Source organism: Bos taurus, chromosome X, assembly GCF_002263795.3.
Source record: "Bos taurus isolate L1 Dominette 01449 registration number 42190680 breed Hereford chromosome X, ARS-UCD2.0, whole genome shotgun sequence".
Classification (NCBI taxonomy): Eukaryota; Metazoa; Chordata; class Mammalia; order Artiodactyla; family Bovidae; genus Bos; species Bos taurus.
In genome coordinates this window covers 49,783,509-49,807,602 of record NC_037357.1, presented here as the reverse complement: position 1 = coordinate 49,807,602, position 24,094 = coordinate 49,783,509, and the positions used below count along the sequence as shown (strand labels likewise).

General features: G+C 41.3%; 1 protein-coding gene across 3 annotated transcripts; it reads left to right on the top strand.

Annotated features, from left to right (window-relative positions):
• Positions 1–1,927: 1,927 nt before the first annotated feature.
• NXF3 (nuclear RNA export factor 3) lies at positions 1,928–12,043 on the top strand. 3 transcript variants are annotated; one of them, XM_024988700.2, is made up of 17 exons: positions 1,928–2,241; positions 4,891–5,035; positions 5,256–5,409; positions 6,019–6,102; positions 6,209–6,313; positions 6,437–6,517; positions 7,048–7,155; positions 7,303–7,412; positions 7,981–8,017; positions 8,381–8,449; positions 8,532–8,587; positions 9,020–9,127; positions 9,247–9,305; positions 9,398–9,513; positions 9,617–9,659; positions 10,252–10,324; positions 10,888–12,043. In XM_024988700.2, the coding sequence occupies exons 1-17, from the start codon at positions 2,238–2,240 to the stop codon at positions 11,069–11,071; spliced, it is 1,536 nt and encodes a 511-aa protein (XP_024844468.1). In that variant the 5' UTR covers positions 1,928–2,237; the 3' UTR covers positions 11,072–12,043. The 3 variants fall into 3 exon arrangements, with proteins under 3 accessions (XP_024844468.1, XP_024844467.1, XP_024844466.1); XM_024988699.2 differs by lacking the exon at positions 1,928–2,241 and adding an exon at positions 2,304–2,435 and having other exon boundaries at positions 10,255–10,324; XM_024988698.2 differs by lacking the exon at positions 1,928–2,241 and adding an exon at positions 2,304–2,435.
• Positions 12,044–24,094: the final 12,051 nt, after the last annotated feature.

Below are 24,094 nucleotides of genomic sequence, written 5' to 3'. Positions count from 1 at the left end.
AGTGGAAAATTCCAGAAAGTAGTAGAAAATTCCAGAAGTTTCTGGCTGGTGCACTAGAACTACAATTCTGGTTCTGACCACTAGGGTCATCTATCTACATTGACTATATATCATAAATTATATAGGCTTCCCAGGTGGTGCTAGTGGTAAAGAACCTGTCTGAGAATGCAGAAGATGTAAGAGACTTAAGTTCAATCCCTGAGTGGGGAGGATCCCCTGGAGAAGGGCATGGCAACGCATTCCAGTGTATGTTTCTTCTCTATCTCTCTGGTTTTTTTTTTTTTTTTGGCGGGGGGGTATTCTCTCTAGGATGAACTGGTATTAATTTCAGACATTTGACTATTATCACAATATTTTGTTACTTTGCACCAAGATGTTCAAGCTGGTTTTAGAAAAGGCAGAGGAACCAGAGATCAAATTGCCAACATCCGCTGGATCATGGAAAAAGCAAGAGAGTTCCAGAAAAACATCTATTTCTGCTTTATTGACTATGCCAAAGTCTTTGACTGTGTGGATCACAATAAACTGTGGAAAATTCTGAGAGATGGGAATACCAGACCACCTGACCTGCCTCTTGAGAAACCTATATGCAGGCCAGGAAGCAACAGTTAGAACTGGACATGGAACCATAGACGGGTTCCAAATAGGACAAGGAGTATGTCAAGGCTGTATATTGTCACCCTGCTTATTTTACTTATATGCAGAGTACATCATGAGAAACGCTGGGCTGGAAGAAGCACAAGCTGGAATCAAGATCGCCGGGAGAAATATCAATAACCTCAGATATGCAGATGACACCACCCTTATGGCAGAAAGTGAAGAGGAACTAAAAAGCCTCTTGATGAAAGTGAAAGAGAAGAGTTAAAAAGGTGGTTTAAAACTCAACATTCAGAAAACGATGATTACGGCATCTGGTCCCATCACTTCATGGGAAATAGATGGGGAAACAGTGGAAATGGTGTCAGACTTTATTTTTCTGGGCTCCAAAATCACTGCAGATGGTGATTGCAGCCATGAAATTAAAAGACACTTACTCCTTGGAAGGAAAGTTATGACCAACCTAGATAGCATATTGAAAAGCAGAGACATTACTTTGCCAACAAAGGTCCGTCTAGTCAAGGCTATGGTTTTTCCAGTGGTCATGTATGGATGTGAGAGTTGGACTGTGAAGAAAGCTGAGCACCAAAGAATTGATGCTTTTGAACTGTGTTGTTGGAGAAGACTCTTGAGAGTCCCTTGGACTGCAAGGAGATCCAACCAGTCCATTCTGAAGGAGATCAGCCCTGGGTGTTCTTTGGAAGGACTGATGCTAAAGCTGAAACTCCAGTACTTTGGCCACCTCATGCAAAGAGTTGACTCATTGGAAAAGACTCTGATGCTGGGAGGGACTGGGGGCAGGAGGAAAAGGGGACGACAGAAGATGAGATGGCTGGATGGCATCACTGACCTGATGGATGTGAGTCTGAGTGAACTCCGGGAGATGGTGATGGACAGGGAGGCCTGGTGTGCTGCGATTCACAGGGTCGCAAAGAGTCAGATACGACTGAGCAACTGAACTGAACTGAACCGAACTGAACCAAGAATTTAGTGAATCTGTGCATAGGGAAATCAACCCAGTTCCTTGGAGCTCAATTCCGGTCTCTGTTGCTCCAGGTAGCAACTGAATGACTCCACAAGCTCCAGCACCTCAGTAAGCCTCAGCAACCTTGAAAAGTTGGTGGTTCTGATATCAGAATCTCCTTGTGAAGAATACATGAAAGAACAGATGCAATGTAGCAAGTACAGAACTTTTCCTACCTCTGGCACTCACAGTTCTCTGGGTCTGCAGAATGAAGGAACACAGTGTAATGTAGCCAATGCAGAATCTGGCATAGAGAGTTCTCTCTGTTTGTAGCTATAAGTACCCGGGTCCCCGGTGCCTCCTAACACCTCTGTAGGGGTGGTTTAGTTGGAAACGGTCCCTGGGTGTTAAGCTGGTAGAAAACCCAGAGGGCTATTATTATAAGAAGTTAAAGCTCCTCTGGCCCCCAGGGCTCTCCTCCTCTATGCCCTTGGGGAAAGGACTTCCTGTAAGGACTCCATCTTGCTTGGCATTGAGAGAGAGTTTGGGGCCTGCTCTCTCTTTGCTTGGCAGCCTTCTTTGATATTCTCCAAACTTCCAGCTCCAGAACCACACATTCTCTTCTAGAGAAGCCTGTGAGGACAGCGGTGACAAATCTCTGCCTTCAGGTTACCCCATGGGTGAGTCACTCTACATGAGAACTTCTTTTCAGATCTCCACAGGACAGGAGGGTTTCTGGGTTCCCTTCCCCACCCCTCCCCATAGGACCCTTAACCAGCCAATCCTCGTTTAGAGAAAGGTGAGAGAGGGCCCAGGCTGACTGTTTTCTACTCTCCTGAGGAAATGGGCTCTCAAAAACTCCTTATGACTGCAGGTAAAAAACTTCCCCTCCTATGGAAATGGCCTTGGCTGGGTGAATTTTTTTCCCTGGCTAAGGAAAAGAGTAATGTGATCTTCTTGGGTCTAGGGTTTGGAGAGTGGGGATGATAACCTAGGTAGAGGGTGGGATTGTGTAAACTAATGTTCTTTGTATTTATACTAGAGGTGGAGGGAGGACGGAAACCCCACCATTGCTACTGAATATTGCATTAACTAGTCAGGGTAAATTGTATTAGTCCTTAGTTTTTGAGGCTTGCTTTTTTGCCTAGCATATGACCTATTCTGGAATATTCAATGAGTATTTGCTATGTGCATTGTTCTATGTCAATTAAATAAATTTGTTTGTTTAAGTCACATTTAAAAATCCTCTCCCTCTAGCTGAGTTTTTGTTTGCCATTTTATGTGTCACTCAGTGAGAAGTGTTAAAGTTTCTCACTGTGACTGTGGATTTGTCCATTCCCTCTTATTTCTGTCAGGTTTTATTTTGCATATTTTGGCTCTATTTTAAGACCTGTATACAAATTTAGAATTTTGTATTAATATCTTCTTATTGCATTGAACCCATCATCATAAGGAAATTTCCCTCTTTCTCTTATAATGTTTCTCTTTAAACTGTACATTTTCTTTTACTAATATGGTTATACCAGTTTTCTGTAGATTAATGTGGACAAGTTATACATTTTTTCATTTTTTATTTTCAGATTACCTGATGATTAAATTTCACATGTTTCTCTTTTCAAGAGTGTTTGATGAAATGTTTCTAGTCCAGTCTGAAAATATCTGTCTTTCTATTTAGAATATTTAGCCTGAATCTTTTAATGTAAAGATAGATATAATTTGCTTTATGTGTATCATATTGCTACGTATTTATTTTGCTGCTTCTAAGTTCCTTTTCCTTTCCTTTGAAATGGTTAATATTTTGCAACTATTGAATTCTTAATTCATGCAGATATCTAAACATCCTTTTGCTATTCTTGTAGTGCTTACCCTTCATATTACAATGTGCATTTTTGCCTTTTAACAGTCTGGTGGTGGTGCATGGTAAGTTGCTTCAGTTGTGTCCAACACTTTGGGACACCACTGACTGTAGCCCACCAGGCTCTTCTGTCCATGGAATTCTCCAGGCAAGAATACTGGACGGGGCTGCTATTCCCTTCAGCAGGATATCCTTCCAAACCAGGAACTGAACCCAGGTCTCCTTCATTGCAGGCTGATTATTTACCATCTGAGCCACTAGGGAAGTCCTTTCACAATCTAATATTAGTTCATTAGCTCTTTAAAACTCCTCAGAAAATTATGGGACCTTGAGACACATTGATTCCACATACTCTTTCCAAATTTATTGTCATTCATTTTCATTCTCTATATATGTGAACCCCCAGAAAATATTGCTATCATCATTTTATGTAGTTTAAATTTGCCTACTCATTTAAATTTGCCTACATATTCACAAATGATATTAGTCTTTCTTTCCTGTATCTATGTGACTCCACCTGGGATAATATTTCTTCTGCCCAAAAAAAAGCCTGTAATATTACTTTTAGTTTGAATCTTCTGGTCACAAAATTTCTGACTTTTTGTTACATTATGGTGAAACGAATACATTTTTTTTTAGGAATGTTTTTCCTTAAAATTTATTTTTTCTCCAACTAACATTGTTATCCTAAGTTGATTTCTTGTTACTTTTGGAAACTTCTCAACCAAGTTCTCTTCAAATATCACTTCTCTACTTTTCCTTTCCTTTTCTCTGGGATTCACATTAACCATGTTTTCAGTATACTCACTGCATCACCTTTAATTCTCTACACCTTGCTTTTGGTATTTTCCATATTATATGTGGGAGGAGAAGGGGATGACAGAGGATGAGATGGTTTGATTGCATCACCGACTCAGTGGACATGAGTTTAGGCCTGGCGTGCTGCAGTCCATGGGGACAAAGAGACATGACTGAGCGACTGAACTGAACTGAACTGAACTGATATATCTTTCCAGGCTCCATTCTGGATATTTTCATCAGACTTATCTTTCATTTCTCTAATTCTTCCTCCAGTGAGGCAGACCAGTTTCAACCCTTGAACATCACACCAGGGTAGATTTCAGGGAATGTTTTATTGTCCCCCTAGAGCAGAGCAGAGAAGTGTGACTTGGGGATTAAAAGTCACTTGTCCCATGTCACCTAGCCTGAACCAAGTAGAGCAGGATCTAACATCACAGACTACACTCTAGATCTAGACCCTTTCTTCTGTGCCTGTTTTCTTGGCTGTGAATGCTCTGCACCTCTCATTTCCTGAAAAGTGGAGCCACAGTGAAGTCTCTCAGCCTTTGTTTTTTGCACAGTGATGCATTTCTGTTTAGATTATACAGTCAGTGATATTTTTTTCCTTAGCCATGATATTTACCCAAGACTTCTTCTGGTATTGGGACCATTGATCTGTTGTTGTCAATTTTAGAGGACAGTGATAAACCGAACCCTTTACAAAGAAGAGCACGAAGCTGGAGTTTTTACCGAAGGCGATACAACTATTCGTCTGAACGTGTCAATTCCCAGCAGCAGCAAGATTCAGGTGATGTTCCCATGGACTTCCAAACAAGATAGTAAGTGACCAGTGAGCATGGCTGACATGTACCAACCAGTGAACAATAAAACCTTGTAGTTAAACATGTCATTCTTCTCTCCAATCTGGAAGAGTGAGGAATGATGGGATCTGGCTAATGTTTAAGCAATCTTTATTGTAGCTCTGATATCATGTGGAAAAATGTGGAGAAGACTTTCTAAGTCTATATGGACCACTTTCTTCTCTCCACTTCCCGACAGTGCTCCCTATGCTGTTCCATCCCGTCGTCAGAGAAGCAGTTTTCAGAAACAAGAGCAAATGCATATTAATATGGAGACAAAGCAAAAGCCTTCAGAGAGAAGAATGGAGAGAGACAGACAGAATGAGACCTTGGGGAGCTGGTTCAAGATTATAGTGAGTGTGCTGGATAAATGGACCTAATATGTAGAAGATGACAGAGAGAGTCATGTTGGATTTGTGTAGAGATGCTGGGAACTTTTCTGGGGCAGTGGTGTTGGTAATGTATTGTTATTACTAGGGACTATCTTCCTAGATCATCTAAGGGCAAGTTCAGAGAAGCAATAGAAAGGAAACAGACTGACTGCAAGAAGGAGCATGGGAGAGGTTGTCTAAAAGCAAAGGAGGAAACCTGCTGCCAGGGAGATGAAGCACTTCATACCAGATCACACAGTTTGGCTCAAGCTAAGTGTGGGAGGAGGTTGAGTCTCTGGGGTCCATGTCAGAGTGGCAGGCCAGGCCTATCTCACATGGATCTCTTGGAACGTTATAAAAGGAAATACATGTGAAACATATTATTTTTTCAGGAAGAGTATATGAATGGAAAGAAACTATATTTAGCAAATCCATGCCTTGTACAAAAGTTAGCGATAACAGATATTGTCCTATGTTAAGAATTTATTTAAAGCCTGAAAATAGGTTCTAAAGTAAGACACAGTTGGGTCTTATCTTAACCTTGGATTCTATTGCATCAATTTTGTTTCCCATTTCTTCTTTGGCCCCTAGATTCCCTTTGGTATAAAATATGATGAGAAGTGGCTGCTGGATTTGATTCAGAAGGAATGCAGTGTCCCCTTCATTCCAGTCGAAGTAAGAGAGGACATGGAGGCAATGAGAAGAAATGGGGTAGATGGCAGGCCCAGATGAGAAATGGCTCTGGTCTCATATTCTGCTTCTCTTGTCACTCTCCCTACAGTTTCACTATGAAAAAATGCAGGCCCAATTCTTTGTAGAGAATGCCAACATTGCCGGTGCATTGAAGAATGTCAATGGCAAGATTTTCAATGAGGATAATGAAAAGGTGTGTGTCAAGGGCATGAACAGGGCTGAATAGGGGCAAGAGGGAAGGAGAGGGGCATGGTCTTGCTTGATCCCATGCACAGATTTCCTGGAGCTTACCCAGCCCCTCTTGTGTTCTCTACAGATATCTATCTTTGTTGAGCCCTGTGATGCACCCAAATCTGTGCAGAAAGCACTGAAGTCTGAAAAGGTGGAGCAGATGAAGGTAATGCAGACTTAACACAAGCTGTGCACTGATACCCAGCCCCACCTCTTCCCCCTGCTCACCCTCAGACACAGAGCTACTGAACCCCATCCCTAACACTGAAGCTGACCATTAACAAACCATACGATGTCCACCAGCAATCTCTTGACATCCAGAGACTCCTCTTTGGCCCTGGTATGGCTGTAGCAGTAACTGTAGGGCAGGTGAGGGTAGAGGGTCTGTCTGGGAAAGACACTCGGAGATGATATCATGGGGATGGGATGGTGCTGGAGGTGCACCAACCAGGGCCCTCTCAGCCTGTGTTTCCCTCCTGGTTTCCTGGAGACTTGATGATCTATGATATTGGAATGACATGGAACCGTAGAAATGGCATGCCCGCCTCCCTGCACATCCATCCAGAGGTCAGGTCCAAGGTGAGGACCTAGGCCCAATGTTGAGGCTGATGATGAGGATTGGAGAGATCAGATAGAAGAGGCATATTTGTCTCAGATATCCCCTTTGGGGTCCTCACTCTTCTTTCTTCATCATAGCTTTCGTCCTTGGACCAGAGCAACAAAAAACCCTACATGGTGCATAGCCTGTCCACCATTATGGAGAATGCTTCCCACACCAAGAACTTGAATCTTTCCAACACTGAGGTGAGGTGGAGCACTTAGATCTTCCTTTCAAAGGGATGTGGGAAGGCTTATGGGGTGGTGACAGATGAAGGGAAGTGGATTTGTAGGGAAAGGATGGGTGTGGATGCAGAGCCATCTAGTCCATGTGGGTGTTCCCCATAATTCCAGGTGAAGTCTGCAGGGGAGATGGACAAGGGTCAACAGCTGGAACCAGAAGGGATGTGGGTTGACAGAAATGCTACGTGCACCACCTCCCCTGATAAGTCAACCAACATAAGGTCTCTCTCTGCCTTGCCTCTACACCCTTATGTCTCTCTCATCTCTCCCCTCCTCCCTCCACTCCATGTCTGTCTTCATCCTCCTCCCTCCCTCCTGAGTCCCACCTCACTCACCTCCCTGTCACAGCCTCCTGGGTCATCCCTGAGGTTTGTCCTGACTTGACAGAGTGATGAAACCCCTGTGAAGTAGCAAAGCCCTGGGCTCTCATCCCCCCCATTTCCTCTTCTCTCCACAGCCTTCACTGGGTGGTAGAGGAAGGGAGGAAGGGAGGGGAGGAAGACCTCCAGTAAGGGTTTGAATTGCTGGTCCTTGTGGCACTGGAGAAGGGAATCAGGACAGTCTGGCTGGGAGCCACCCAGGGGAAAGGTGGTGGGAGGAAGGGATAGAGGGAACAGCCTTCCTCTGGGTCAGTCCACGGAGTGGTGACCAAGGCCCTGGAAGCCTAGCATACTGCATTGTGGGTGGGGGGCACACACAGGGCTGTGATTGCTGTAAGTGACTTGCTCTCATGAGGAGGGTCACGTCCACATTTTCACTGGCTTTTCTCTTTTGTCTTGATTTTGGCAGCACCATCCTGGAGTTGTTCCCCAGGTTACTAAGCTTGGTAAGCGTATCCCTTAATCACAGAGTCCTCTAACTAGCACTGACAGTGCCCACGAACTACTCTGAAACCCATTAGGACCTGTCCAAGTTCCATTTTTGAACCTGACCCTTACATGTCCTGCGGGAGGAAGAGTGTACCATCCTCTGTGGGAACCTGAAAAGGCCCTGGATCTTCTTCAACCATGTTCTCCACAGGCTTCGGGGACCCATGGAGATGACAGACATGTAGTCCTGCCCCTGGCATTTCCAGGACCCTTTCTCCTCTTATCTCAGACCCCCACCCCCATCCTGGGTCCGTTCTTTTCCCCGATCATCTAGCATCACATCCTGGACTGCCCTGCTGACTTCCTCTTCCTTCCCCTAGGATGGCCAGGAGACACTCTCAGGGTCTAAGTGTGCTACTGAAGCCCCCAAGTGCTTACCAACATGCAAGGTGAGCATGGAGGATCCAGCAGGGTTCTAGGTGGTACACAAGGGGGTGTCAGCCCTGGTCCTGAGAACTGTTTTGATTCTAGGGAAGCTTCTTTGGATCTGATGAGCTGAAGAGTCTAATCCTGCAATTCCTGCAGCAGTAAGTACCCTTGGGAATCTGAGCAAGGGGAGGGCTAGTACAGGGGAGGCCACCCAAACTCAGGTCTGCTCATGCTGCTGCTGCTACTGCTAAGTTGCTTCAGTCGTGTCCGACTCTGTGCGACCCCATAGACGGCAGCCCACCAGGCCCCACCGTCCCTGGGATTCTCCAGGTAAGAACACTGGAGTGAGTTGCCATTTCCTCCTCCAATGCATGAAAGTGAAAAGTGAAAGTGAAGTCGCCCAATCGTGTCCAACTCTTAGCGACCCCATGGACTGCAGCCTACCAGGCTCCTCCATCCATGGGATTTTCCAGGCAAGAGTACTGGAGTGGGGTGCCATTGCCTGCTCTGCAGGTCTGCTCATGGGAGTTTTCAAATCTCCTTTGAGTTCCATATCACAGAGCTAGACTGTCCTCATTGTTCCCCCTCAGATATTACTTGATCCATGACTATGGGGACCGCCAGGGACTCCTGTGTGCTTATCATGAGGAAGCCTGCTTCTCCTTGACCATTCCATTCCACTTCAAGGACCCAGGCCCGTGAGTATCACAGCCCAGACTCCTCCCCAGGGCCATCTGGTTCCCCAGCAGATGCAGGCCAGCTCCTGCTGACACCTATGCTGGTTGGACCACCAACCCATTTCCTCTGTGTCTCCTAGAAGCAGCATGTGTGCATACTTCAAGAACAGCAGGAATATGAAGAAACTCAAGGACCCTGGTGAGTGTGTGGTGGGAAGACTGGGCAGGAAAGGGCAGTGAGTGGAAGATTCATAGGGTCCCTGACCTTTGCTTGCTTCCCCTCCTCCACAGATCTGCGGTTCCAGCTGCTGAAACACACAAAATGTGACATTGTGCATGCCCTCTGTGGGTTGCCCAAAACTCAGCATGACTTAAAGTCCTTCATGGTGGACATGTGGTTCCAGACGGTGGGCACCTGCTTCCTGCCTTGTTGGGAGCAGGGGTGGGAAGCTGCAGATGGGGAGGAATCAAGTTGAGGGGTGACTGAGTACCTGCATTCTTCCCTTTCAGCAAACAATGCTCTGCTTCTCTGTGAATGGAGTGTTCAAGGAAGGTGAGTGTTCATAGATCCCTCCCAGACCGTCCACTGCTCCCTCCCCTGGCTGGGCTCCCTCCCTCCTTCCAGCTTCCCTCCCCTCCCTTGCTCTCCATTCCGTCCCTTCCTCTGGACTCCCCTCCCTCCCCTTCCCTTCCCCTTCTTTCCCTCCCCTCCCCTCCCTTTCCCCTCTGTGATCTCCAGCCCTCAGTTTTCCCACAGACAACCCAGGTCTGAACTGCGTTCATGTCTGCCCTGTTCATTCTGGGCATTAGGGACACAGGCTGTGGAGTTTCATGGCTCCCATACCAGATCCTTACACTGAGAACTTGGGCCAATACTTAACCTCTCAGTTTCCCCATATACCCACATCTTGGGCAGTTAAGGAAAATGTATCCCATGAACTTGTAAAGTGGTTGTCATGGGAACATGTTACTGGGAGCAGACCGCCCTCCAGTTGCCCTCCCCATTCCCAACACCCAGGCTCCCCAAGTGAACAACTGACCCCTCAGCATGAGTGTCAAGTCAGACCCTGACTGGGGACCTCTGTGGGAACCCGTAAACACATGGGGCTCTAAGGGGTACTCTTGTTTATTGTTTTTTGTTGAAGTAGAAGGAAGGTTTCCTGGCTGTGTGCGTTCCTTCACCCGGACCTTCATCACTACCCCTGCCACCTCTTCCAGGTAAGAGCTGTGTTGTGGGTGGGATGGCCCAACCAACCTGGTCTCAGGGCCCTAGGCATGTGGTGGTGCAGACCTTAGGCTGACTCAGTATTGTGGAAAGCCAGCAGGTAGTTCCAAGGAGCAGTCTAACCTAGGAAGAGCATGGGCTTTCTCACTGGCACATGGGTTTTCTCCTTGAGCACATGGGTTTTCTCCTTGACCCAACACTCATTCTCTGTGTGACCTTGGTTAAGTCACAGGGCTTCTCTGTGACTTGGTATCTTCTTCTGAAAATGGGGATCAGAATGTGCACTCCTGTGCTGTAGTGTACTGGGCTGCTATTCAGGGTAGATGTGAAGTTGTCCCTGGGTTGGGGATCAGGCTATCCATTGAGTGAAGCTGGTAGACAATCTCTCTGAAGGTGGGCTCTGTACAAGGGGCAGAGGAACCAGTCAAGGAGTCTGGGGACAGACACAGGAGGGGGATGGAAGGAATCTGGTTACTGAGTGCCAGTGGGAGCAGATAATTTTTGGGGTGTGGGTCGGTACATCTGTCAATTGTCTAAGAGTCCGTATTTCCTCCAGTTTTTGTATTGTGAATGATAAGCTGCTTGTGAGTGACTTCAGCCCCAAGAAGACTGAGCCTGTGCTCTTCATCCCAAAGCCTAAACCTGTCAACTCCATGCCTACCTTCTCCTTGGAGCAACAGAAAATGGTGCAGGATTTCTCCATCCAGTCTGGGAGGAACTTCCAGCAGTCTCAGAAGTGATGTTGAAGATTATAGTGCACATACATGCACACATATACTCATTGCCTTGGAAAATCATTCATTGTGTTCAATTTTGTGGGGAGATGAAGTTTAATCAAAATGTAATTGACAGCATATCTGTGTGTGCATGTTTCTCTTTCCAGTTCTCCTCTAGCCCAATCGCCCCCTTCTCACTAGTGTAAATTTTTCTTCAGCTCAGACTCCCACTGGATTCCAATCTCGGGATTCAGTAATCCAGAAAAATGATAGATAAGGAGGGATTGCTTCCAGGTGGTGAAAAATTCCAGAAAACTCTGATTGAAGCCATTATACCAAGATCCCAAGTTCCATCCCTTCTTTCCCCTTGCTGAACACCCTCGTCTGAGGCTCTCTTAGCTGACGTTCTTATCTGGCCACCTGGTTCCATCCGTCATCATTTTTAAGGAAAAGAAGTACATTTTGCAAAGAATAACAGATGTCTTGGAAAGGCTTGTTTAGTATGAATCCAGTTCTGTTTGGAAAATTCTATGTATATCACAGCAATCCCATCTGTTGTTGACCCCAAAGCTACATCACATTCATTGGTGTATCTCTTCCCCCATCAATGTAGGTTGACTTGTTCCCGCTGTAGAGGGTCCCTCGCAAGGAGCTGAGTGTTTACCTCCATCACCCACCTCTGTATCAGCTGCCCAGTTCTTCCCCCACACCCTGTTCTGCCATCCCATGACTGGGACACTGGATACAGCTGTCCAGACTTCAGTCTCTGCCCCATTCCTCTTAGAGCCCTGTGTTTCCCTGTGCTGCTGACTGCCGATACACTACTGCTACCTGGCGATTCACTGTATGCAGGCTCTGGAGTATGCTTATTTAACACCTATCAGATTTCTTTTTTCAGACAGAGTTAAAATTACTTTATACTTAGTTCAATATGCTGGCTTTTAAGGGACAACATTGTATTTTTTTTTCTCTTTAAATAAAGTTCTTTGTAGAGAACTCGGATACTGGAGTTATGTTGGTGCTACATCATAACAGAAGCCTGACAGCAGCTTGAACAGGCAGAGCAGGCAGGTGGGAGGGAAGGTCTATGTGTTGCCAAAATTCACCAGACAGAGCTTTCTGGAATTTTTTATAATGGTTGAAGTCATTATACCAAGATCCCAAGTTCCATCCCTTCTTTCCCCTTGCTGAGCATCCTGGTCTGAGGCTCTCATAGCTGACATTCTGATCTGGCCACCTGGTGTGTAAAGACAGAAACCCAGTTACAGGTACACTGAGGTATCCAGACAGAAAGCACAGCCCCTCTCCATGTATTAGCACTCTATTCACCCTTTAATTTTATTTTATTTTTAAACTTTACAATATTGTATTAGTTTTGCCAAATATCGAAATGAATCCACCACAGGTATACCTGTGTTCCCCATCCTGAACCCTCCTCCCTCCATCAGTTCTAATGAGATGGATGAAACTGGAACCTATTATACAGAGTGAAGTAAGCCAGAAAGAAAAACACCAATACAGTATACTAACACATATATATGGAATTTAGAAAGATGGTAACAATAACCCTGTGTACGAGACAGCAAAAGACACACTGATGTATAGATCAGTCTTATGGACTCTGTGGGAGAGGGAGAGGGTGGGGAGATTTGGGAGAATGACATTGAAACATGTATAATATCATGTATGAAACGAGTCGCCAGTCCAGGTTCGATGCACGATACTGGATGCTTGGGGCTGGTGCACTGGGACGACCTAGAGGGAGGGTATGGGGAGGCCACTATGGAGAACAGTGTGGAGATTCCTTAAAAAACTGGAAATAGAACTGCCTTATGATCCAGCAATCCCACTGCTGGGCATACACACTGAGGAAACCAGAAGGGAAAGAGACACGTGTACCCCAATGTTCATCGCAGCACTGTTTATAATAGCCAGGACATGGAAGCAACCTAGATGCCCATCAGCAGATGAATGGATAAGAAAGCTGTGGTACATATACACAATGGACTATTATTCAGCCATTAAAAAGAATACATTTGAATCAGTTCTGTTCACCCTTTGATTTACTTTCTCTGCAACCTCTCACAGAGTTTTCACTAAGGGCCTTCTCCTCACTGACTGATGAGCTCTGTTCATCAGCTCAACACAATACTGTTCTGCCAAGTTTACTCCAAATTTAACATTCACCCTCACTATCTTTTCTAAATTTTTACTTGTGGTTAAAAAAGCATAAAATGTAGTTTTCTACCTTAATCACTTAAACATTTTAAAGTGTGTACTTCAGTAGTATTAATTTTATTAATATTTTCCTTTAGCCTTTATATTAAGCGGTTAATATCCCAATCTGTTACAGAATTAGATTTTTCCAAATATGACTGTATATTTACCTTTACCAATGCATTGTATGCTTTCATATGTTTTTATGTCACTGACTAGCATCTTTTTCATTTCTACGTTAAGAACTTCTTTCAGCATTTCTTACAAGGCAGGCCTAGCAGCAATGAACTCCCTTAACTTTCATTTGCCTGGGAAAGTCTTCATTTTTCCTTTATACCTGAGGGATAACTTTGCTGGATAGAGTATTCTTGGCTGAATTTTTTGTTAACAATGTATCATTCCATCCTTTTCTGACTTATAGACTTTCTGCAGAGAAATATTTGGATAGCTTAATGGGGGTTCCTTTATAGGTTACAATCTTTTTTTCTCTGGTTGCTTTTAGGATTCTATATGTTTGATTTTTTGACAGTTTCATTTAATGTGTCTTGGAGAAGTTTTTTTTGCATTGAGATGAAGGTGATTTATTAGCTTCATGAATTTGGATGTCTAAGTTTCTCCTCAGGTTTGGGAAGTTCTAATCCATTAAAAAAAAATAAACTTTCTGCCCCTTCTCCCTTTCTTTTTCTTCTGGAATACCAACTATTTAACATTTTACATTTCATAGGGGCCCCCCTGTTGGCTCAGATGGTAAAGAATCCGCCTGCAATGCAGGAGACTTGAGTTCGAACCCTGGGTTGGAAGATGCCCTGGAGGAGGGCATGGCAACCCACTCCAATATTCTTGCCTGGAGAATTCCATGGACAGAGGAGCCTGGAGGGCCATGGTCCATGGGGTTGCAAAGAGTCAGACACAGCTGAGCGCGACTAAGCACATAGATCATGCAGGCTTTCTTTGCTCTTACTTCTTTGTTCTCTGTTACTTCACATTTTCTGTCCTTCAGATCACTTATTATAAATTCCATTTGGTCTACTCTGCTGTGTACATATATATATATATATATATATGCTGTATATATAGCTATATATATATATATATAGTTAATTGCACTTTTCATTTCATTAATTGAATTCTTCTGCTTCAGAATTTCTGTCTGATTCTTTTTTAATGATTTCTGTTCTTTTGTTAAATTTTTCATTTTGCTTATGTATTGTTTTCCTGTGTTTTATTGAACTATCTTTCTGTGCTTTCTTTGAGTTTCCTCAAAACTGCTGTTTTGAATTCTTTATCAGCTAGATTTAGGTCATTAAGTTTGATAACTGAAAAATTTATCATTATCTTTTGGTGATGACATGTTTCCTTGTTTCTTCATGATCCTTGGATTTTTGTTGCTACTTTCACATTTGAAGTATTGATAGCAGTCATCTCTCACAAACTTTATTATCTGTCTTCAAGTAGAATATTTTTTGTTGGTCCTGCTTGTATCTAAGGTTTTCTCAAATCTTGTATGGAGACACCTGCTCTGGACTTCTGCACTCACTCTTGTAGCAGAATTCTTAACTTTTTATGTCCTCTTTGGTTCTTGCCAGGCTGCTGCTGCTGCTGCTAAGTCGCTTCAGTCGTATCCGACCCTGTGCAACCCCATAGACGGCAGCCCACCAGGCTCCCCTGTCCTTGGGATTCTCCAGGCAAGAACACTGGAGTGGGTAGATGCTGGAAAACTCTGTTTTATTTTCTATAAGGTGGCACTGTAGCTCAATGTGTATTATTTCCCTTACCTGAAACCCTGGTCTGTTTTTCTGAAAGCACTCTGTTTACTCTCACCTCTGCCCTTGGAGCTGCACACAGGGAGCCAGTTTCAGAATGAGGGAGGTGTGGGTTTAGCGTTCAGTATTGGGAGAGCCCACAGACCTAGTAGGGGGATCGTTCAGTGAAGTTCTCTCAGAGGTTTGTGGGCCAACTTGTGCCCCTTTTCCAATATATTTCCTCTCCTGAGTCATTGGGGTCCAACCTCAGTCCTCTAGGTGCTGCTGGTGAGAAATGCATCCCACAAAGCTGGAATAACGTGGTACTTACTCACTACTCTTCTTTTCCCTTATGAGAGAGGTCACCACCAACTGGGTCACCCTCATATTGTTTTGCCTTAGAGGATGAGCAGCATTTGTAAAATTTCTCTTATTTTCTTGAATGCATTCAAACTCAAGGAAAAATATAATCGTTTAGAATGGTAAACAGCTTCTAAGCAGAGTATTCCTTATACAAGAAACTATTGTTCACTAATCTAGTAGCTCATATGGTAGATAAGAACTGCTCTAAGCTGAAAGTTTTATCACTGTTTTTTCATGGTATTAAAGATTTTTTGTTGCATTTATTTCAAGTTGAAATATTTTCCATATGATAAAACAAGTTGCAAACAATGGTGATTGTAAAAGTTATTGATGCTTTAAAATATGTAACAGTAAAAGTAACACATCAAGTTCAAAGCTTGATAAGATTTTTGTTAAAGAATTTTGTTTTCCCTCTATGAAAGTCAGTTTGTCTTGATAACATAAGGAAGATTTATTTAAAACTTTTCTTCCAATTGAGACAGAAACAAAAGTAAGTGTGACAGTTTTCTTAAATCTTAAATGCAGTGCAAAAGACTGTGTTTTATTTACATCTCCATCATGCAGAATCACATATAAATTTATGCACACATAGAAGCATCTCATTCCTTTTAATGGATGCATAGCATTTCACTGTATTGGTGTACTCAGTATTGTTTAATGACAAGTATGGTTGATGCCTCACAAGAAGAGTGACCTCATACCCCTAAACACCAATGTTGCTCCTGTTGAAAAACACTTGGAGTTTTGGATTCTTAACGAAATTTCACAGTCATCAAATAGCTCCCATTAAGCTCCACGAATGTTATTTGTTCTCCAAAAAGATTGTGAAATTTAGATATTACAGTATCTGTTTGCCCACACTTTCAAGTTATTTTAAAATGCAACATGACAAACATATATGCATGTGCAATAAAGTTCAGAGAATAAATTTACAAACACCAAAGTACCCATTACCCAGATTTGCCACCTGCTGATATTTAGCATTCTCTCCTTATAGTCCTCACACTAATTGCATCAGAGCAACATACTAGAAAGATAAGTGACATGCTTTGGATGAACAGACTAGAAAGATAAGTGACACGTTGTGGATGAACAGCGTATGGGTGTTTCCTGCCAATAGTGGGATTGGGAATTCTCAGTGAAGCTTCAGGAAGGAGATGCGATTTGAACTGATGAAGGATGAGTAGTCATGAAAAGGTCTCCAGAGGACATTCCAGGTATGATCCAAGGTACAGAAGAGACAATGTACAAAGGTATACTTGGTAGTTATGATGAACAGTCCAGTGTTGCTTCAATGTAAGATACTTGGATATGAGAACTGATGAAAGGATAGGAGCAGACAAGTCTCTGAGAGCTTAGAACACTGTGTCCAGGGGATCAAGATGCGACCCTGTAGGTCTGTTGTTGCCAAACCTGGCAAGCAACAGAATCTGTTTTTTTGTTTGTTTGCTTAATTAATTTTGCTGTTGGGGATGGTGAGGGGAGCAAATGTCAAGATCTGATCTAGAAACCTTCAAGGTAACTTCTGAACCTATCATTAGGCTTGGACAGTCTATGTCTGTAGTTTTTGTCTACAGATGATTAACGGTCTCTTTAAAACTTTGGATCCTAATGAGAGAGGATCTACAAGTTTTACCTGAAGTCTCCACATTTATATCTTGAAGAAGTTGCACACCACCAGCACCAGTGACTTTCCTCTCTGTCTGTAAAGTACAAATCCTCAATTAAACACTTAATATCTCAGAAATGTGGGGGTACCAGAACTGTACAAGGTGTGAGTTCAACAACACTTTTCATAAACACCACCATATAACTCCTACCCCAATCCAGGTATAGAGCATTACCATAACCCCTGAGGAGTCCTTCACGGAGTCCTCCCAGCCATTACTACCACTGCCCTTATGCAAAGTGCACTACTATTTGGATTGCTAAGTCATGGATTAGTTTTGCCTGGTTTTGATGTTTACAAAAAAAGGTATCATACAGCTTGAACTCTTTTGTGTCTGGCTTCTTTATGTCTGTTACCACTTTTTGCAATATTTTGTTCATTTTCATTGCACTGCAGTTTTCCATTCTTTGACTTTACTAAATTTAATTTATCTGTTGTTATTGATGAGCATTTGGCTGTTTTCAGCATTGGATTTTTATGCATGATGCTCCTATGAACATTTTATACATATATTTTTGCATACACACAAATGAATTGTTGTGAAGTATTATGTATTTGTCCATGGGGTTGCAAAGAGCTGGACATGACTGAGTGATTAACACTTTCACTTTCAATATATATTTGCCTATGGGTGTAATATAGGCTATCAGGTACGTGCAAGTTCAGCCTTAGTAGATACACCCTAACAGTTTTCAAAGTGGCTGTACCAATTCACATCCATACCAGCCATGTAAAGGGTTCCACTTACTTTATAGCTTCACCAGCATATTATTAGAGAGTTAATTTTACTTTCAGCCATTCCAGAGGGCACTGCATTATGTTTGTGGTTTGGATTTTCCCAATGAATAATGATATTGAGCAGTGTATTATATGCTAAGTAGTCACTTGGATAAAGTAAGGTCATATCTTTTTCTCATAGCATATGCAATATGACTATATTTGGCTAAAACATATATATGAAATTTATGAATGTGTGCATTTATATGCATTTATACAAAGAATATGAACCTAACTACTATTAGTGGCAATATTGAGCATTTGTTCTTTTCCAGGCACATTTCTAAAATGCTTCATTCATATAAACTTATTTAGTCCTTATAAAACTTTATAGGGTATATTTTTCAAGCCCATAAAGAATACAAAATGCAGAAATATTAATATCACATCTATCTGTTATACTGGTTGTCAATGGTTAATGAGATCCCTGATTATATGCATTTTCTTCTTTATGCTTGATTGAAATGTTGAACATTGCCAGAACCTCAGAGGAATTCTTCCATGTGTAAAGGGATGAATATGTTGTTTTCCCAGTGGTCACTAAAATTCCTCTTAGGACTGGTATGGCAAAAAAACCATGTGGTATTAATCCCTTGCACCCTGATCCTTTGTATATTTCTTAGGTCATAAAGGTGTTATCTGATATAAGCGCAGAGATGAATAGTCTTAAGGCCATTTGGTAAAGTATTTAGAAAAGAGCAAAGTTGTACTATACCACCTGCTGCTGCTGCTGCTGCTGCTAAGTTGCTTCAGTCGTGTCCGACTCTGTGCGACCCCATAGACGGCAGCCCACCAGGCTCTGCCATCCCTGGGATTCTCTAGGCAAGAACACTGGAGTGGGTTGCCATTTCCTTCTCCAATGCATGAAAGTGAAAAGTGAAAGTGAAGTCGCTCAGTCGCGACCCCATGGACTGCAGCCCACCAGGCTCCTCCATCCATGGGATTTTCCAGGCAAGAGTACTGGAGTGGGGTGCCATTGCCTTCTCCAACCTGCTGTATAGTTTCATTTAATTTTTTATTGAATGTGTAATGTAATATATATGTGCATCTATGGTCATGTGCAGAAAAATAGGTGCAACTGAATAATAGTCAAAGATAGTGATTATAATTGTCAGCGCATTTTCTCTGTACCCCTCTGCCCTTCAAAATCTGACTCCTTTGTCACATGACAAAGTCCTGTCAAAGTGCAGACACCTTTCCAGTCCTCAAGGTGAAGTGGATATGAAAAAAGCATTATTTTGGTTCAGAAGAGCCCTCTGCCTTCTACAGAAAAACCTACAGAGGGAAATACTGCACAGTGTTAACAGTGGTTGCCAGCAGGTCTTTTGGTTGCCTGTGTTTACATTATATTTTCTCGTGTCCACAGTTTTAAGAAATTGTAAATTGCCACCAAAGGAACATAAATGAGGCAGGCTGAGCACTGAGGTAATAATATGTTAACTAGGAAATGGTTCATACAACAGGTAAGAGTTTGGGGTAGATTGAAAGTAAGCATGTCAGCAAGAATGTGTTTTTTATCTACAATTCTATGTTTAAGAAGATGGACTTCAACAGAGGGACAAATGTTCCCAGAACATTTTTTGGTGCTTTAATAGATGTTTGGTTCAACATCTTTATATTTAATGCTCTAGTTTTTGCTTTATTTTGTTGTAGACTTCTGGGGAGAGGGAAAAATGTAGATCATTTAGTGAAAATTTTGTATTAATTTTAATTAAACAAAGCAGACTGAACATTATATATAGTGACATCTTTCTTAAAAGAATTACTAACATGTGTTAAAATATGCATACAGGAAATACAAACACTACACTGAAACTAACAGCAACCATCATTAGAAGAGAAGAGTACCAAAGAATTTTACTTTCTGTGCTCTATATTTGTGTACTCCGTTTTTTTTTTTTAAACAAATGGAGCATATATTCTTTTTTTAATTTTTAAATTTTGGTGAAATAGAATATAAAATTTTCCATATTCACCATTCTAAGTGTGCAGTTCAGTGATATTAAATATTCATAATGTACAACCATCACCAACATTCAGCTCTATTTTTTTTTCATCTTATAAAACTGAAACTCTGTACCTATTAAACCAAAACTCCCCATTTCACTTCCTTCAGTCTCTGGCAGCTGCCATTCTATTTGCTCTCTACTCTAAATACCTCATATAATGAACTAATACAGTATTTGTTTTTTTGTGACTGGCATATTTCACAAAGCAAAATGTCCTCAAGGTTCATTCATGATGTAGCATATGAGAGAATTTCATTCTTTTCTCAGTCTGTGTAATATACCATTGTATGTATATATTGCATTTTTGTTCATCCATTCATCTGTCAGTGGACCCTTGGGTTGCCCCCATATTTTAGCTATTGTGAATAATGCTGCTCTCTATCATTGTGGGTGTATAAATATTTCTTCAAGATCCTGCTTTCAAAGTTTTGGGATAAATATCCAGATTTAGATCATATGGCAATTCTCTTTTTTAATTCTTGTGGAACCACCATACTGTTTGCCTCAGTGGCTATCCCATTTTACATTCCCATCTACAGTGAGGATGCTCCACATCCTCAATGACACTTGTTTTCTGTTTTATTTTTTCTTTCTAATATTAGCTATCCTAATGTGTGTGAGGTGGTATCTCATTGTAATTTTAATTTGCATTTCATGGTGACCGCAGCCATGAAATTAAAAGATGCTTGCTCCTTGGAAGGAAAGCTGTGACAAACCTAGACTGCATATTAAAAAGTGAAGACATCACTTTGCCAACAAAGTCTGTATGGTCAAAGCTATAGTTTTTCTAGTAGTCATATATGGATGTGGGATTTGGACCATAAAGAAGGCTGAGGTCTGAAGAATTGATGCTTTCAAATTGTGATGCTGGAGAAGACTCTGGAGAATCTCTTGGACAGCCAGGAGATCAAACCAGACAATCCTAAAGGAAATCAACCCTGCATATTCATTGGAAAGACTGATGCTGAAGCTGAAGCTTTAATAATTTGGCCACCTGACGCAAAGAGCCAACTCTTTGGAAAAGACCCTGATGCTGGGAAAGACTGAAGGCAAAAGGAGAAGTGGGTGCCAGAGGATGAGATGGTTAGATAGCATTACTGACTCAATGGACATAAATCTGAGCAAACTCTGGGAGATAGTGACAGACAGGGAAGCATGGTGTCCATGAGGTCGCAGAGTGGGACATGACTTAACAACTGAACAACAACAAATAATTAGTGATGTTGAGCATATTTTCATGTACTTACTGGACATTTGTATTTTTTTTCAGAGAAATGTCTATGCATGTCCTTTGCTCTGGTTATTTTTGAATCAGGTTGTATGGATTTTGCTGTTGATTTTTTAAAATACTAATTTCTTATTATAAATATGATTTGTAAATGTTTTCTCTCATTCTACAGGTTGCCTCTGTAGGTTTACTCTGCTGATAGTGTCTTTTGATGAACAAATTGAAAGATTTTTCATGAAGTCCAATTTGTCTATTTTTTCTTTTGTTATCTGTATCTTTGGTGTCACATCGAAGAAATTGCCAAGTCCAACACTGTGAAATTTTTAAGAGTTTTTATAAGGAATTTATCTATTTATTTGGCTGGGTCAGGTCTTAGTTGCAGCACGTGGGATCTTTGTTGCACTGTGTGGAGTCTTTCATTGCACTGTGCTAACTCTAGTTGTAGCACCTGGGCTTAGTCACTCTGTGACATGTGGGATGGTAGTCTCCCAACCAGGATTGAACCTGCGTCCCCTGCATTGCAAGGTGGATTCTTAGCCACTGAATGACCAGGGATGTTCCTTTTTTAAGAATTTTTTTTTTTTGCTTAATTTTTTTTTTTCTAGTTGGAGGATAATTATAATACTGTGGTGGTTTTTGCCATATGTCAAGGTGAATCAGTCATAGATATACATGTGTCGCCTCCCTCTTGATCCCCCCTCCCTCTTCCCTAATTGTTTTAGATCTTACATTTAGGTCTTCGATGCATTTTGAGTTAATGTTTTCATATGTTGTTAGGTAAGGATTCAACTTAATTCTTTTTCATGTGTATATCCAGATTTTCCAGCACCGTTTGTTGAAAAAACTTTTCTTTTTCCATTGAATGGCCTTGGTACCCTTGTGAAAAATCATTTGACTAGATATATAAGGGTTTATTTCTGGAGTCTCTATTCTTTATAGTCTGTCTTTATGTCAGTACTTCACTGACTACTGTACTTTGTAATACGTTTTGAAATCAGAAAGTGTGAATCCTCCAAATTTGTTCCTTTATTTCAAGATTGTTCAGGCTATTTATGGTTTCTTGAAATTCTATATGAATTTAAAGATAAATTTTTCTGTGCCTGTTAAAAACATGATTGAGATTTTGGTCAGGATTGAATTAATCTATAATTTGGATACCACTGACATTTGAACAATATTATGTCTTCCAATCCATGAACATGGGTTGTGATTTCATTTGTCTGTCTTCTTCATTTCTTTCAGCAGTGTTTCATTTTTATTGTTCAAGTCTTTAATACCCTTGGTTATTTTCTATTTTCTCATTCTTTTGATGCTATTATAAATGAAATTGTTCTCATAATTTCCTTTTCAGATTATTCACTGCTAAAGTATAGAAATACAATTGATTTTTGCATGTTAGCTTTGTATTCTGAAAATTTGCTGGATTCGTTTATTAATTCTAACAGCTTTTTTTTTTTTTGTAGAGCCTTTAAGGTTTCTACATATAAGGTCAATTCTTTGGTGCTCAGACTTCTTTATGATCTAACTCTTACATCCATACATGACTACTGGAAAAACCATAGCTTTGACTATACAGACTTTTGTTGGCAAAGTGATATCTCTGCTTTTTAATACTATGTCTAGGTTTGTCATAGCTTTTCTTTCAAGGAGCAACAGTCTTTTAGTATCATGGCTGCTTTCAAATTGTGGTGTTGGAGTAGACTCTTGAGAGTCCCTTGGACTGCAAAGAGATCAAACTAGTCAATCCTAAAGGAAATCAACCCTGTATACTCATTGGAAGGACTAATGCGAAAGCTGAAACTCCAATACTGTGGTCACCTCATGCAAAGAGCTGACTCATTGGAAAGACCCTGATGCTGGGAAAGATTGAAGGCAAATGGAGAAAGGGCAGCAGAGGATGAGATGGCTAGATAGCATCACTGACTCAAGGGACATGAATCTGAGCAATGTCTAGGAGATAGTGGCAGACAGAGGACCCTGGTGTGCTGCAGTCCATGGGGTCACAGAATCAGACATGACTTAATGACTGAACAACAACAATATCATTTACATTTTATTTCTTCCTTTCCAATTTGGATGCCTTTATTATTTTTTTCTTGCATAATTCTTCTGGCTAGAACTTCCAGTACAATGCTGAACAGATGTGGTGAAAATAGACATCCTTACTTTGTTTCTTGGAGGAGGAATTGGCAACCCACTCCAGCATTCTTGCCTGGAAAATCCCATGGGCAGAGGTACCTGGTGGGCTACAGTCCATGGGGTTGCAAAGAGTTGGACATGACTGAGTGACTTCATTCACTCACTCAGTTTGTTTCTTACCTTAGAGGGAAAGCTTTCAGTCTTTCCCCATTAAGTATGATGCTTAATATGTATTTTTTTGTGTATGGCTTTCATTATGTTGAGGAAGATTCCTTCTCTTTCTAGTTTATTGAGTACTTTTGTATCATTAAATGGTGTTAAATTTTGTCAAATGATTTTCCTGCCTCAATTGAAATGATTATGTAGTCTTTTTCATTCATTATGTTAATGTGGTGAATTACACTGATCAATTTTTGTATGTTGAACCATACTAGAATTCCTGGATCATATATAAACTGGATCAAACTCTCTTAATTTGTGTTTATCTGAGAAAATCTTTATCTCTCCTTCACTTCTGAAGGATAATTTTTTTGGATACAAAACTCTAAATGAGTAATTTTTTTCTTTTCAACAGTTTAAATAATTTACTTCATTCTCTTCTTGCTTGCATGATTTTTGAAGAGAAGTCTGGTGTAATTCTTATCCTTGCTCCTATATAGTTTTTTTCCCCTTTCTTTGGTTTGTTTCAATATTTTCTTTGTCTTTGATTTCCTAAAATTTGAATATGATATATACTGATGTACATTTTTTAGGTATTTTTAATTTTGGAAAATTCTCATCCATTATTATACTATTTTTTCTGTTCCTTTATTTCTTTCTTTTAATTCTGGTATTCCTATTCCATATATGTTACACCTTTGGTAACTGTCCACAGTTCTTGGATATTCTATACTATTATTTTCT